The sequence below is a fragment of the Danio rerio genome, chromosome 15 (genome assembly GCF_049306965.1).
Source record: "Danio rerio strain Tuebingen ecotype United States chromosome 15, GRCz12tu, whole genome shotgun sequence".
Taxonomy (NCBI): Eukaryota; Metazoa; Chordata; class Actinopteri; order Cypriniformes; family Danionidae; genus Danio; species Danio rerio.
In genome coordinates this window covers 37,744,296-37,758,660 of record NC_133190.1, presented here as the reverse complement: position 1 = coordinate 37,758,660, position 14,365 = coordinate 37,744,296, and the positions used below count along the sequence as shown (strand labels likewise).

The window sequence follows — 14,365 nt, the reverse complement described above, 5'->3', positions numbered from 1 at the left end:
CGTGCCCAACTGAGCCTGGTTTCTCTCGAGGTTTTTTTCCTTCACTTTAGTCAATTGGTGAAGTTTTGTTCCTCGCCACTGTCGCCGCTGGCTTGCTCGGTTTGGGACTTGTGGAGCTGCACATAGATGGATTTGCTCTTCAGTGTTTGGACTTTCAGCAGTGAAAATTAAACCACACTGAACTGAACTTCAACTCTGAAAACTGGACTGACACAGTTTTAATTTACTTCTAAGCTGCTTTGACACAATCCACATTGTAAAAGTGCTATAGAAATGAAGATGAATTGAACTGAAATAATGCTAAAACTCCATTAGTAATATAGAAGTCCAGCACTAATAGAAGTAATAATAGAAGTCCAGTGCTGTCAGTTTTCTCCTCTAGAGTGTCATCAAAGATCTGCTCAACTATTTTCTTCCTCACAAATGAATCTGGTGTTCTGTCAAAAGAGAGAGGGGTTGTTTTATAACTAAGCGTTCACAATTGTTTTGTAAAGAATTGCTTTTATATATTATTAATAATTTAAATAAAATCATGTAAATCAAACTGAAGCTCTGATCGTCATTTCCGTGACTTTTCTAAATGACTTCTTCCTCAATTAATGAGATAGTTCTCCCTAAACTGTTTACTCAATTGCTTCCAAACCTATGAGTTTCTTTCTTCTGTTGAACACTACAGAAGATACTTTAAAGAAATCTGAGAATCTGTAACCACTGACATCCATAGTAGAAAAACAAATACAGTGGAAGTCAATAGTTACAGGTGTCCAGCATTTTTCAAAATACCTTCTTTTGTGTAAAACAGAAGAAACTTATAGTAAGGGCTGAGTAAAAGATGACAGAATATACATTATTGGGTGAAGGAGTCTCTTTACCAAATCAGTAGTGCCATATACTATAGTTACTATGATTTAACATACATTTGTGGAGCCTGTTTAGCCAAATGTTTGTTCTTAACGTCTGTCAATTGGTGGAGTTTCACTTTCACTTGCATATCTGACTATCTTGGTAGGGGTTTCTGGAACACTAGAAAAAAAGCTATAGAAAAAAAGATGAGCTAAAATTGAATTCATTAAATTCATTCATTCATTCGTTTTCTTTTCGGCTTAGTCCCTTAATTGATCTGGGGTTGCCACAGCGGAATCACCTGCCAACCTATCCAGCACATGTTTTACGCAGTAAATGCCCTTCCAGCTGCAATCCATCACTGGTAAACATCCATACACACTCTCACACAGACACACACACATACAATACGGACAATTTAGCTTATCCAGTTCTCCTAAAGCGCATGTCTTTGGACTGTGGGGGAAATCGGAGCACCCGGAGGAACCCCAATCAAACACGGGGAGTACATGCAAACTCCACACAGAAGCGCCAACTGACACAGTCGAGGCTCAAACCAGAAACAATTATCAATGCACACTCCACTTTCCCTTTTGGTTTTATTTATTTATTTATGGAGAAAAATAGCATCCGTTGTTAACATTTAAAAAACTATTACAAAAACTAGCTTTGCAACATAAATGAGCCATTGTTTTATGCCTATTAAAGATGGATGTAGCATAAATAACCTTTGTGGTGCATGCATGAATGTACACTTTGTAAAGCAAATATAAAATATATAAGCATAAAAAATAGCCTTTACAAATATGAAATATACAATAATATAAAATATATGCATAATGAAGTTTATGACAGGCGTTGTTTTTCTCATTCTTCATAACTCTAAAAGATAGCGCATCGTTTTTCTTGTTTGAGTGTTTGTTTTGCGGGGTGTTTAGGTCTGATAGTTATGTTTCCTGCAAGTCTTAAGGTCATAAAAGCTTGTGTTTTATCAAAGATACAATATAAGCTTGCTGTCAAAATTAAAGTCCAACAGAAACAGCACGTTTTCTGCTTGCAATCTAATCGTAACCACATGTATTTATGCATGCACTTGATTTTAAAGTTACCCCATCAGTAGGGATATAAGTTGCACAACATTTACTAGATTTACTTGCTTAATCTTGTTTTGTTGATTGGGATTTATTCAAATAAGATCTGACCGAATTTTGTGAGATTTTACATGTAAAAAACATGTGAGTCAAAGTTTCCTCATTTTCCTGAACAAAAGTATCTGCAATATCAGTAATTTTTGAGATAAATGCATTGGCCGGGTATTTTTGTAGAATTTTAAAATGGATTTCCTTTGCTTTGTTTGGGATTACATATTTATATGGGAGAAGCTATGTTCTTTTCCAATCAATATCTTCCTATTAATGCTGACCAATATGATTTCCCTCTTGGAGCAATTTGATTTTTAATAACGTGAAATGGACAATCCGCTTGTTAAGTGTGACGTCACGCGAAGCGGCTTCCGGGTCCAAGCGCTCTATTCAAATGTATGGGGAGACTTAAGTGTTAATTATAAACGTTTACAAAGCGATTTAATACTTTCGAAAATATCGATCGCAATTTTAATGTCCATGCCTAATATCCGATGGCCCGAAAGTCATTCATTTTTTTTATAAATTGTTAAAATTTTGGTATTTTTGATGCAGCAAGCCCAGAGATTGTTGTGTACACTATGACTTTATATAAAATTAACTTTAATGTGTGATATGAATTGAAAGTGATCATAAACAAATAATTTCTCAACTCAAATGAGTGGCGGCTTGGACCCGGTGGTAACAGTATTACATACGTCACCAACACGTCATCACTTAAGCGGATACTATAAAAGCGTCACCTCAAGCGACAGAACATCACGCTCCAAACAATTTACCAGCTGTTTTATCGTGGAGCGTCCTGCTAAGGTTAGTCATGCCTACTTGGGTGTCTAATTTAAGTTTGGCTTGTTATAATTATGAAAGGATTATATACATGTTTGATTTCAGATTATAAGCAGTTGTGGCGATGGCTGATGGCTGCAGACCATGTGTTTTTATTTTGGTTGTTTTACTGCTGCTGCCCTCAGCCATCATGGCGTACAGGCCAGTGCTTATTGTTCACGGGCTGTTTGGTGGACCTGTACAGATGACACCGTTGGTGAACTTAATTAAAGAGGTAAGGAATGTAATGTATGTATTTTGTTTCACGCATGTTATCGTTTATACGGTCACTTGTATTGGTTGTTGTTGTTTCACGTGCAGTACTTTCAAATCTAAGGATGGTAACTCACTGCTTACACGGAAATGTATGGAAGCTCTTTCCCGCTAATGAAAAAAAATTATAAAGATTGTGACGATGCAATTGTAACTCTATATTTCAGAATTCTGACTGTTAAAGTCGTAATCTTTGTTTTATTCAGTGGTGGGATTTTTTTTAAGTGTCTTTTAGTTCATTGGGAAGAGGATAGTACTATTTAGTTGCAGTCTAATTTTAAAAGATAATGAGTTTAGCAGAAATATATTTTTGTTGTGGTTCCTAACTCACAAAATTGCTCTATCAAAATGTGTAGAACAACTCTTATGCAACGTTATTTTAAACCATGGGTGACCAAATTTCATATAAAGGGCCAAAAACCAAATATTGTTGAAGTTGTGTTCCTAAATTGCAAACTCAGTGTCACACCCCTGTTCAGATTATGGTTCATTACTGCCTCAAGTGCTATATGAACTGCACCTGTGCCCACAGTTTGCCTTTTTCTGGCTGCACATGGCTAGACTGTGCAGAGGATCAAATTTTGTGTGTGTGTGTGCGCGCACTTGACCATAAAACGACAGACAGACACCACTGGCTTCAAGCTAGCTACCTAACCCCCCCCCCCCACCCCCCCAACTCCGGTTTCATATACAATTATAAGCCGAAGGCAAGTAAACCAAACTATATTACATTTTAAAGTTGCCATGGGTAATTTCCTAATTTATTTTAATATTTTAAAAATGTAGAAAACTGCACATTGTATAAACTAATGCTGTACAACGTTTAAAATGATAACTTGCAATAAAATAAAAGTAGAGTTTAATGCTGAATCTGCCCTTGCCTTAATTTCTTCACCAGTCTCTGCATTGTTCTCTATCCATCAGGTATGTACATTTTAAGCTAAATCTGACTTATTTACCATATTTAATTGAAACATGCACTTCGCTTTTAGCAATAAAACAAACAAAAGATTACATTTATATTTGAAAAGACTGTCTAAATAGTCTCCATCATTCTCCCTCTCTTCTCAGATGGGATGGTGGGCCAAATCAAAGGTTACTCTGGGCCTACTTTGGCCCGCGGGCTGTAATTTGAGCATCTGTGCTTTTAAACAAAAGTAGCTTTTGATCCCATCAGTAGGGATATAAGTTGCACAACATTTACTAGATTTACTTAATCTTGTTTATTTTAAATACATCTGACCATGACCTTGGTAATGTTAACTGCAAGCTGTTATTGTCCTTTATTTTTGCAGTAAATATTGAACTGCGTTTTATATACATTTCAGTTCCATCAAAAGTGATCAAACAATGCAAAATGTTAATTTTCTTATTTTTAGATTTTTATTATTATTGGCAATATGCATTAATTTTGTGAAACACTGAAAACTAAGCAAAAAATAAGGGTTTTTCTATTATCAGTGGGACATAAATAATGGTGTTACTGTCATCCCCACAGGAACTCCTGTCATTTGAACCTGATTTACTTTAAAAAAAAAAAAAAAAAAGTGATTATTTAACTAAACCTGTAGATCGATCATTAGTGACATGAAAAAGAGAAACATTACTTGTAAATAGGAAATAAAAACAATTTACTCTTTGCACAAACTGAAATTTGAACCAGTAATCACATGAGAGTCCTGAAATCAGCTGATTTTGGCAGCTTCATCAAGGGTTGCATGCTGAAGGTGCTGTTTTACCCTGGAAAGCAAGTGTTGTCAGGGCTTTGAGTAAATTTGATTTGTTGCGTTGTCAGGGGTGCCTGCTGGATTTTATTTCAAGGTATTCTAATGATATACATTTTGATGGTAAGATAACCATTTAAATGATGGCTGTCATTTCTTTCAGTATTCCAGCTTTAAATAACGAATGCATAAAGTGAAATAAAAACGAATATGAACCAACACATAGCAAGATATAAAGGAGTCTTATATTTAGCAAAATGCTTTTTTTTTTTTTTTTTTTTTTTTAATTGACTTTATAATTAAACCTATTGACAAATTCCTGCTTGACATTTTAGAAAATATTTTGTGTAGCTAGTAGGTACCCAGTATGTATTAAAGATCACAGAGAACAAAAAACAAAGTTACATGGCCCCTTTATATTATTATTAGTAATTATGGATAGTCAGAACAAAGGTTTAAATGCTAAAACGGCTTGCCATACACGCGCGTCTATCATCCGCCCTCTGCAGTAACGGCTTACGGTCAGCTTACGTCATGTGTGATTTTGCGGCCGCCAATACATCATTATATGAAGACAGAATGATATTTTATGGTGAATTGTACCTTATAAATACAGTATGACCCTTTCAACACCATTAGAAGGTATCCATGTCGCTGTGCAAAGTATGTAAATCACTGTGAAGACTTTAAAACTTCGGCTATGTTTGACCCAGTATGCGTGTCAAAGCGGCCGAGTCTAAAGCAATGACTGTACAACTGAAATCTTGCCAGACGTCTGATTTTGAGAGGATGGGCCATACTTTATTTCAGCTCCACTCATCTTGGTCCGCTAACATTACTGCTGCTGCAATCTGAACTCGCGTGCGACAGCAGGTGGAACGTAGCTCACGTGCAAACAGCTCAACTAATAAGAGAAAACGGACGTCATATCGTAATCAAATCGTCATAACGCCACGATGCATATCGAGACCTTTTTGCATCGCAATAAATCGTACAACGATAAATTGTTACACCCCATATATATATACGTGTGTGTGTTTAAAACAATATCGACATTTTAAGAATCCAAAGTTATTTTCATTTATTCCTTTTGCCTTGTCTATTGGTGCATATATAGGCTATAATTTAACGCTCACAACAGTACCTTGGACAGCTACAGTGCCACTAAAGCTATCAAACAATAGTCCAAAAAAATTTAGGAAAGATTAGACCTTCTCCGGTGACGGCCGACTACAACACACTGTAACCGTCCTTCAGGTGGTATAGCCGGCAATAAATTACAAAACAAGCTGTTTGGGCTTTGAAAAGTGCAATTATTTCTCTCCCAGATCAGTGTGTTTTTGTGCTACCAAAATAGAGCGTTGGATAATTCCCATTCAGTCAGTCGAAGTAAAGGTCTCTTCATAGGATGTCAATTAAATTAATCAAGCTCTAGCCACGACTAAAATATTAGGCTATTTTATTATTCTAGGATTTTAGACGATGGGTTGGTAATTATATTATAGATTGTTAATTATATTCAAGTCAATGAAATGACATAATAAAATATGTTGGTAAGAATGTGGTGGGCTAGTGAAAAGTAGCTGTAGTGCATACTGTTTAATAATCAATTTTAAATTGTCAAATTAAAAAGCAGCGTTAATTCCTGCCCTTTCATGGTATTTACGCACGATGCATACCACCGTTAGGCTGCAGGCGCCACTGACTTTCGCCCTACATTTTAGTTAAAATACCCCAAGAAATGGTAGTTTCAAGTTCACTAAATATACCACAGTTCTTCCTTCATCTAAAATAAAACTCAAACTTCTCCTGTTCAGTCTCATCCAGGTACGAGTGTGACTGCAGTATCTCTGTATGACTACACGGACAGTGTGAAGCCAATGTGGGATCAGGTGGAAGGCTTTAAAAAGGTTCTCCAACCCATCATTGAGAGTACTGGAGATGGTGTCCATCTTATCTGCTACTCGCAAGGTAAAGTTGCCAATGATCTAATACAATAAGTTTTCAGATGATAGTCATCTTGGGACTTGTTTTCCTACATATTGGGGTCATTCCTACTTCTACCTTGGAGGTTGAAAGGTTTGTGCAATGATGTGAGGACAATCACCCTCCATCTATAAGTTGCATTACTGATGATGGTCACTGGTTCCTGACTGGGTTAGTTGGCATTTCTGTGTGCAGTTTGCATCTTCTCCCTGTGTTGGTGTGGTTTTCCTTCAGGTGCTCCAGTTTGCCCCACAGTCCAAAGACATGCGGTATACTGTAGGTGAATTGAATAAAATAAATTGGCTGTAGTGTGTGCAAATGAGTGTATGGCTGTTTCCCAGTACTGGGTTGCAGCTGGAAGGGCATCCGCTGTGTAAAACATGCTGAAAAAGTTGGCAGTTCATTCCGCTGTGGTGATCCCTGATTGATAAAGGGACTGAGCCAATAGAAAATGAATGTAAGCTCTGTGGATTCAACACTATTTTTATTTTTATGTGAAGGGCATTTGTTGTTAGATACCAGGTACTGATGATGTTTCATCAGAGTGTGTTGGATTGCATTTCATGATTTTGTCAAGTGTGACTCGATTATGAATTAACATCCATGTTGATCCTGGAACATAATTTTTGTTCAATGTAATCCATACCTACTCCCCACCCATAAACCAACCACAACTGTAAATCATTCCCAAAGTCAGAGGGAAATAGTAGTTGATTTAACAATCCATGTAGAAGGGCATAAACCTAACCGCATGACTAAACTGAACAAAAATGGTTAACTACCTTAAAGACGAGACAGCCGCCTGCGGCTAAAAATATGTATTCTTAAATGTTTAATAACTTTTGATCTGCTGATCTGAACCGTACAATTTAAAGATTGGCATAAAGAAGAATCGCATTACATTACACGGATTTTCGCAGGCTCTGGAATCAGTGTGGTTACGTTATCAAATTGACAACACTGATTTGTCAAAGGAGCGCTCGTGGCTTGTGTCTCCGGACAAACCAGACATGGTACATTGATGGACTGTCCCTCCTCCATGCCCAGATTGGTTCAAACTTGCTCACTCTCAACCAATAAGCATAGGTTTCGCTTTCTGGATCAACAATCAGCTTTTTGAACAACCCGGGACGAGAGAGAGGCTGTACATTTACGCACAGCTAAATAAAACGCAAAAAAAAACAAAGTTTTGCATGAAGTAATTCTCATAAGTACTTTTGCATGACAAAGTGACACAGCAAAGACGAAGTGCTGGTCTTGCTGTTTTCAAAGGACGCAAATGACTGTGTGGCTGTTTGTCTGCAACCCAAAAATTGAGAAGCAGTAGGGTCAACACCATATGCTGGCACATAAAACCATAAAAAAGATGGTCCATATTGAATCTAGTTTATGTAACTATTTATAGTATAGTAAATATTTATATAAATTTTTTTACTGAGGATTTGCACCATGTTTATTAGGACTTTGACACTTCTTTTTATTTGTTCATTGTAAGTGCTGTTTATGGTAACTGAAAATATATATAGTATTTGTAAAGTAAAATTTGCTTCAGTGTTCTGTTATTTTGTAACACTTTTTTCTGTTTAGTTCATTCCCAGAACTTTTGGGCAAATGCTTTCATTAAATGCATTTTTTCCCCATTGAAAAACGCCTTGGAATAACATTGAAATAAATTGCTATAACTTGCTAAGGGAATGGTGGATGTAGACAATTTATTTTAGAAGTATAAAACATAATAACATGCATTTCTAAAAAAAAAAAAAAAAAAAAAAAAAAAAAAACTTCATAAGGTTTTGTTTGTAACCACTAGAAAATGCCACTTTTTTTTTTTTTTTTTTTTTTTTTTTTTTTTTTTTTAATAAACCGTTTCTGGAATATTTTTTCTCAGTTCATATGTTTTTTGGACCAAAGAATCTTTAGAATGAATCTTTTAAATGATACAGATTGAACCTTCAGGTTCTCCTGTTTAAAATTTTATATATGACACTTGAGGCTGACTGCTAAAATAAAACTGCTTTTTTTAAAAAAATAATAAGAGGCCCATTAGGTGCCCACAAAATACCTCTAGGTCTTTTAAGAGTTAAAGGTTCACAAAACCCTTGTACTTTTTTTTTTTTTTTTTGAGAATTAACAAATTTGTGTGTGAGAATCAGTTAGGACAATGTTAGCACCTGTTAGCTTTAATTGTGGGGAAAACTAGATAATTGAGCTTTTGTCAGCTAATTTCAGCTACCGGGTTTAAAATGATTTTTGGGGCGGGATCGGCAACGTCGTGCAAAGATGACGCGTCGGTTTCTTATTCATAGCGGAATTTTCTTATCCTATTTTCTTATCCTTTCTTATCCTTTTTCTTAATAATTGAGCCGGCTCAATTATTCATGACTGCACGTGCTTTCCGAAGGAGAGACAAAGACCTGCCAGTGCCAAGCTCAGCTGTGAGATCCTACCTTGATGACTGGGTGAAATCAGGGCTGCCAACTTTTGGCTTTAGCATAGAGTGAGAATTAATGCCCTGCCCCTATGCCCACAAGCCCTGCCCACACCAAACCATTATCCAATTTTTCTATTCTAAATAAATTAAGTCAATGCTAAATGTTACTGCAAAAATGTAAAGATTGAAGTGATATGCTAAGATCATTTTAAGAATTATTATTATTATTTTTTTTTTTTGCATAAATATATTAATTTCATTACAATGAAATTCTGTAGACAATTCTATAAAACATTTTATGTTCTATATAATAATATCGTCATGCTGCTGTGTTTGCCTAAATCCTCCAGATTACCGGCAGGGCTAATGGTTAGTGCAGCATGTCTCTGCCCTGTCTATTTTGAGTCTGCATTCAGACCTGGGGATTGAGGGAGAAGTCCTCGTTTAGCGTTTATATAAACCCGATTATCTTTACAATTTTGTTTGTGTATATGAAATAACCAACAACAAATGTAATGGGGCATTAAATTACTTTTCTTTGCATTTTAACTTCGTAAACTAAACTATCTCACGGTTTGAACTGTGGTCAGTTAGCTCACAAAATGACACTCTCCTCCTTCTCACCTGCTGGCCATGCCAACTCGTGCCCTTTGCTTGCGGAGCTCCACGACCATCATCATGCATCTTTTGAAAAAAGTCTGAGGTAGGCCTGAACAGAAAGTGGGGGCGTCAGACCCTTTAATTCTGACTGTCTGATTAGAATGCTGTTCCAGGATCAATAGATGTTAATTCAGGAAGCTGTCCTACTTAATGAAATCAGGTTGGTGAGGAGCTTGGATTAGAGCCACTGCTCCTCCACATCGAAAGGCCTCGGGGAAGACCCAGGACCTGCTTGAGGGACTGTCTCTCATCTGGCCTGGGAATGCCTCTGGATCCCCTCGGAGGAGCTGGAGAGTGTTTGGGGAGATGGAAGTCTGGGGTTCTGTCTTAAGACTGCTGCCCCTGCGACTCTGCCCCAGAAAAGCCGATTATAAATGAATGAATTTCTATTTTTGCTGCACACTCACTGGTACACGATTAAATGTAGAACCAATAAAACGGAGCTGAAACTCCTCCAGACCTCAGTTTACTTGTCATATAATTTGTGTAACAGGTGGTTTGATATGTCGAGGAGTTCTTGCTACTCTTCCTCAACACAATGCTCACTCTGTGATATTCCTGTCTTCACCGCTAGCTGGCCAGTATGGAGGTCAGTGACGTTCACAGCACAATATTTATTCTCATTCAAGAAACAAGACCTTGTACACATGCATAAGTGCTTTCTCCATGTTCTTGCAGTTACAAGGGCCATCAGCGGTGTGTTCCCTAAACTGCCTAAGTCCTCACTGCACAATGTTTGTTATACTGAACTTGGACAAAAAACCTCCTTCTGCAGCTACTGGAATGGTAAGATGTGCTACTTTCATGCATCAGCGTAACCTCCGGCTCTGTCTGTGACTCATTACGTTTCATCTGCTGCTGCTTGCACTGTAGATCCACATCATAGAGAGAAATACTTGAATTCCAGTGTCTTTCTGGCCCCGCTGAATGGAGAAGTTGAACATGTCAACTCAACAGGTAACTAAGCTATTAATTTGCCTAAAATTATTCTGTTATTCATCAATTGCTCATGTCTTTCCAATGCCCTGATACCTTATCTTTAGAACACTTTGTATTTTACTTATGTATTTATTTGTTTCTGTTTATTTAAAAACTATATATTTAATAAATTTATTTGATTTATATTTAATTTTAATTATTTTATTTTCATTCAATCGCTATCCAAACGATTTATGCAACCAAATATCTTTTAGTTGAAGTCAGAGAGCTCTCTCATCCGCCATACATGCAGCAATGATCTGGAGATGTTCCAGAAAGTCCAGAAACTTGGGTTTCATCTTTAATATCTTAATTTGTGTTCTGAAGATGAATGACGGTCTCAGGAGAATTGTAATGACATAATAGTGAGTTAATAATTTTGGGATGAACGGACCCATTAAAGACATGGCTGTTTAACTGGTGTTTATGTGCTGCTCAGATGTCTGTGTGTGTGCTCTTTCAGTTCTCTATACTTGACTTGTACTGTTTGCTTCTGTTTTCCTGCAGAGTGGCGAAACAATTTTCTGCGCATAAAAACCATGGTGTTGATTGGCGGACCAAATGATGGTGTTATCTTACCGTGGCAATCAAGGTCTCCACAAAAGCTCCCAAAATTAACCCGAGCCTTGTTCACACATTTAACCTGCATTTCTTAATCCCAGCCCAGCACAATTTCCCCCCTCCCACATCAGTTTTTAATTGCAATTCTACAAGTTCCCTGCAAAGCAAACTCCACAGGGCTCGAAAATAACCTTTTTGCTTTGTAGCACCGGTGTTCTTAACCTTAAAAATTTAGGCGTATCAGCCAAAATTTAGTCGCACCCACCAATTATGAGCACCGTTACTACAAGTTTTATACAAACATTGTATTTGAAATCAACACTAATCAAACTAACAAGCAAAAAAAAATAAATAAATAATACATATATGCAAGCGTGAGGAAAATATCTCAACGAAATCCTGTTATCACAAGAAAATACATTTTTATAACAGAATTGAGTGACCAAAGCATACACGGAGCGCTCACCGGCCCTGCACGCACTGCTTGAATGAATCTGTTAACTGTATAACTGTGCTGTTCTCAAGTACAGTCTGATATTGCACTGATGCTTTTGACACATACTGTACTTTATTTGCATACATGTTAATAGCAATAGCGATGTTAGTTTACTCCGTGTAAGCCCGTTTATGATTGTGTACGTGGTGTTAAATTTGACATATCTGCCACTTGCACAGCGGAGAGCTTCTGGCGACTATATGAAGGATTAAACAGAAGCTCTCGTGCTAGATGTGGCGAACGGATACCTGAAAACTCCATCCCACAGACTTTTCATAGCAGACTTTAAGCCAATGGAAGTCTTATACTCTTGGAAAAGTGTAGATGGTGGATTAATATTCAGCACATGATAACTAGTAAGATGTCATTACTTGTAACTAGATGGTTTCTAAAACTAAATCTGTCAGCGTTATCTTCATTCTCATCTTCAGCCCTTTACAATTTTTCGCAGTAGTAGCTCTGTCATCCGAAGCCAGAAGGCGCTGAGTGATTGACAGCTGATATTAACCAATCGTTCACGTTCAGTGCTAGAGCAGTGGTGGGTCAATAAGAAAAGCGCGAAGGCGGGGCAAGCTTTATGAACTTGGATTTGTTTACTGCAGCAAGTTGACATGACAACTGTTTTAAACCATTCCTGAGCACTGCGTTTCACGTTCCAAGTGCAAACAAAGAGCTTAGAGATGCATTCTGCGTGAATGTCTCCCGAATCCGCGCATGTGCTAAACATTTTGCAGTAAAAACTGGTTGCACACAACAATTTTAAGCACGCAGAAAATTTCGAGCCCTGTCCACAGGAAAGTCCACCATGAATTTGAATGGTGTTTTATTCAAATGGCATTTAGTGGATGAGCTTTTGCCTCTCAAGGGTTGCTAACTGTTGGCTGTAAAAATCTAAAACTGTATTTTAAGTGCAATAATTAAATGACACTAACAGCAATTGTTGCATTTGAAATTGTCCTGACAATCAGCTAAGGTTTGCCACTCGACTGTATTGTGTGCTCCTAAGGCACAGGTGTCCACTCCAGTTTTTGGAGGGCCACAGCTCTGCACAATTAGTTTGATCAGGTGTGTTTAACTAGGGTTGGAACTAAACTGAGTCCCTCAGTTTTGTTTAAAACCTTCAAGTAAAGCTGCAGTCACACTACAGTTTGAGCTTGTGAAATTCTGTTGTACAACGCTGCAAAAAAAAGGGCGGAATCTTCATCTTTAGCTATCAGGTTCTGAACACCTTTATTTCTCTCCTCACAGTATGTTCGGGTCTTTTGACAGTGATGGAAAGGTGATTGATATGGAAAATCAGGATGTGAGTGAATGCATTTTACTCTTTTTCAGTATTTTGTAATATTACTTTATTTAAAATACATCCATATTGTTCTTCAGTTTATTTAACAATGCACGTTTAGTTTGTACTTCCTTAATTTTTGCTGGTGCTGTTTGGTTATGCTAACCGTTTTTCACCTTCTCCCCAGTTTTATGTAAGGGATACTTTTGGCCTGAAAACACTGAAATCCCAAAGTGCCGTGTGGAAGTGTATCGTTCCTGGTGTTAAACACAATTTCTGGCCCTCAGACCCCAGGGTCTTCCAGAACTGCATAGAAAAGTGGCTCACGTAATCACAATCCTGTACGTCAATTCTCAAACTCAATTCCTGGAGGGCCGCAGCTCTGCAAGGTTTAGCTCCAACCATCCCCAACCCACTTCTGCTTTTCAGATCAGCTGTTTTATTAGGGTTGGAGCTGTGCCGAGCTGACACCCTCCAGGAATTAAGACTTGCTGTATGCTTGAAGTAATGTGTCTAGATTTGTACTCCTTTTTAACACAAATAAATAAACTATATTTTTTGTTATTTGAGTATTTTATTTGTTAAGTAAATATTTGAGTAAAATCTGGTTAAAGTTGTCATGTCACTGTCTAGCAAAGCTATAGATAGATAGCCCTCCATGTTACTGACTCAAAGTACTATGTCCAGGGAATTTCAGTTCACTTAAAGTTCAAGATGAGGTACATCCCAATAACGTTCAAATTGAAAATGTCTATCAGTTAGTAATAAAAGACACTTGGGGTGCTTTCACACCTACACTTGTTTCGCAACGTATCTCGTTTGCCCATTTAGCGCGGTTCGTTTGGCATATGTGAACAGGGCAATCGCGCTCTCCTGTAAGCTGTTTTAATGCAAGTGGTGCTCGCTGCAGAGCTATTTGGGCAGAGCTGAGCTCCAGCGAGGGGGAGCATGAGCTTGAGCTCCATCTTTTTTGCACTTCTACGAGTGATGTCACTGGGGGTAGGGTTAGGGGTGGGGTTGGTGTACGCATTAAAACAGCTTACAGGAGGAGGAGCGAGAGCTCATGCTCCCCCTCGCTGGAGCTCATGCTCCCCCTCGCTGGAGCTCATGCTCCCCCTCGCTGGAGCTCATGCTCCCCCTCGCTGGAGCTCATGCTCCCCCTCG

General features: G+C 37.8%; 2 protein-coding genes across 2 annotated transcripts in view; one reads left to right on the top strand and one right to left on the bottom strand.

Annotated features, from left to right (window-relative positions):
- The window catches only part of LOC141377888 (uncharacterized), a 111,416-nt gene that overhangs the window by 64,413 nt on the left and 32,638 nt on the right, over positions 1–14,365 (bottom strand). The window lies entirely within an intron of this gene.
- Positions 2,770–13,773, top strand: ppt2a.4 (palmitoyl-protein thioesterase 2a, tandem duplicate 4). Its single transcript, NM_212909.1, is given in 9 exon segments — positions 2,770–2,795; positions 2,877–3,045; positions 6,625–6,778; positions 10,378–10,473; positions 10,563–10,670; positions 10,758–10,841; positions 11,370–11,454; positions 13,168–13,222; positions 13,389–13,773. Coding segments are annotated over 8 exon segments (876 nt in total). The 5' UTR covers positions 2,770–2,795; positions 2,877–2,895; the 3' UTR covers positions 13,533–13,773.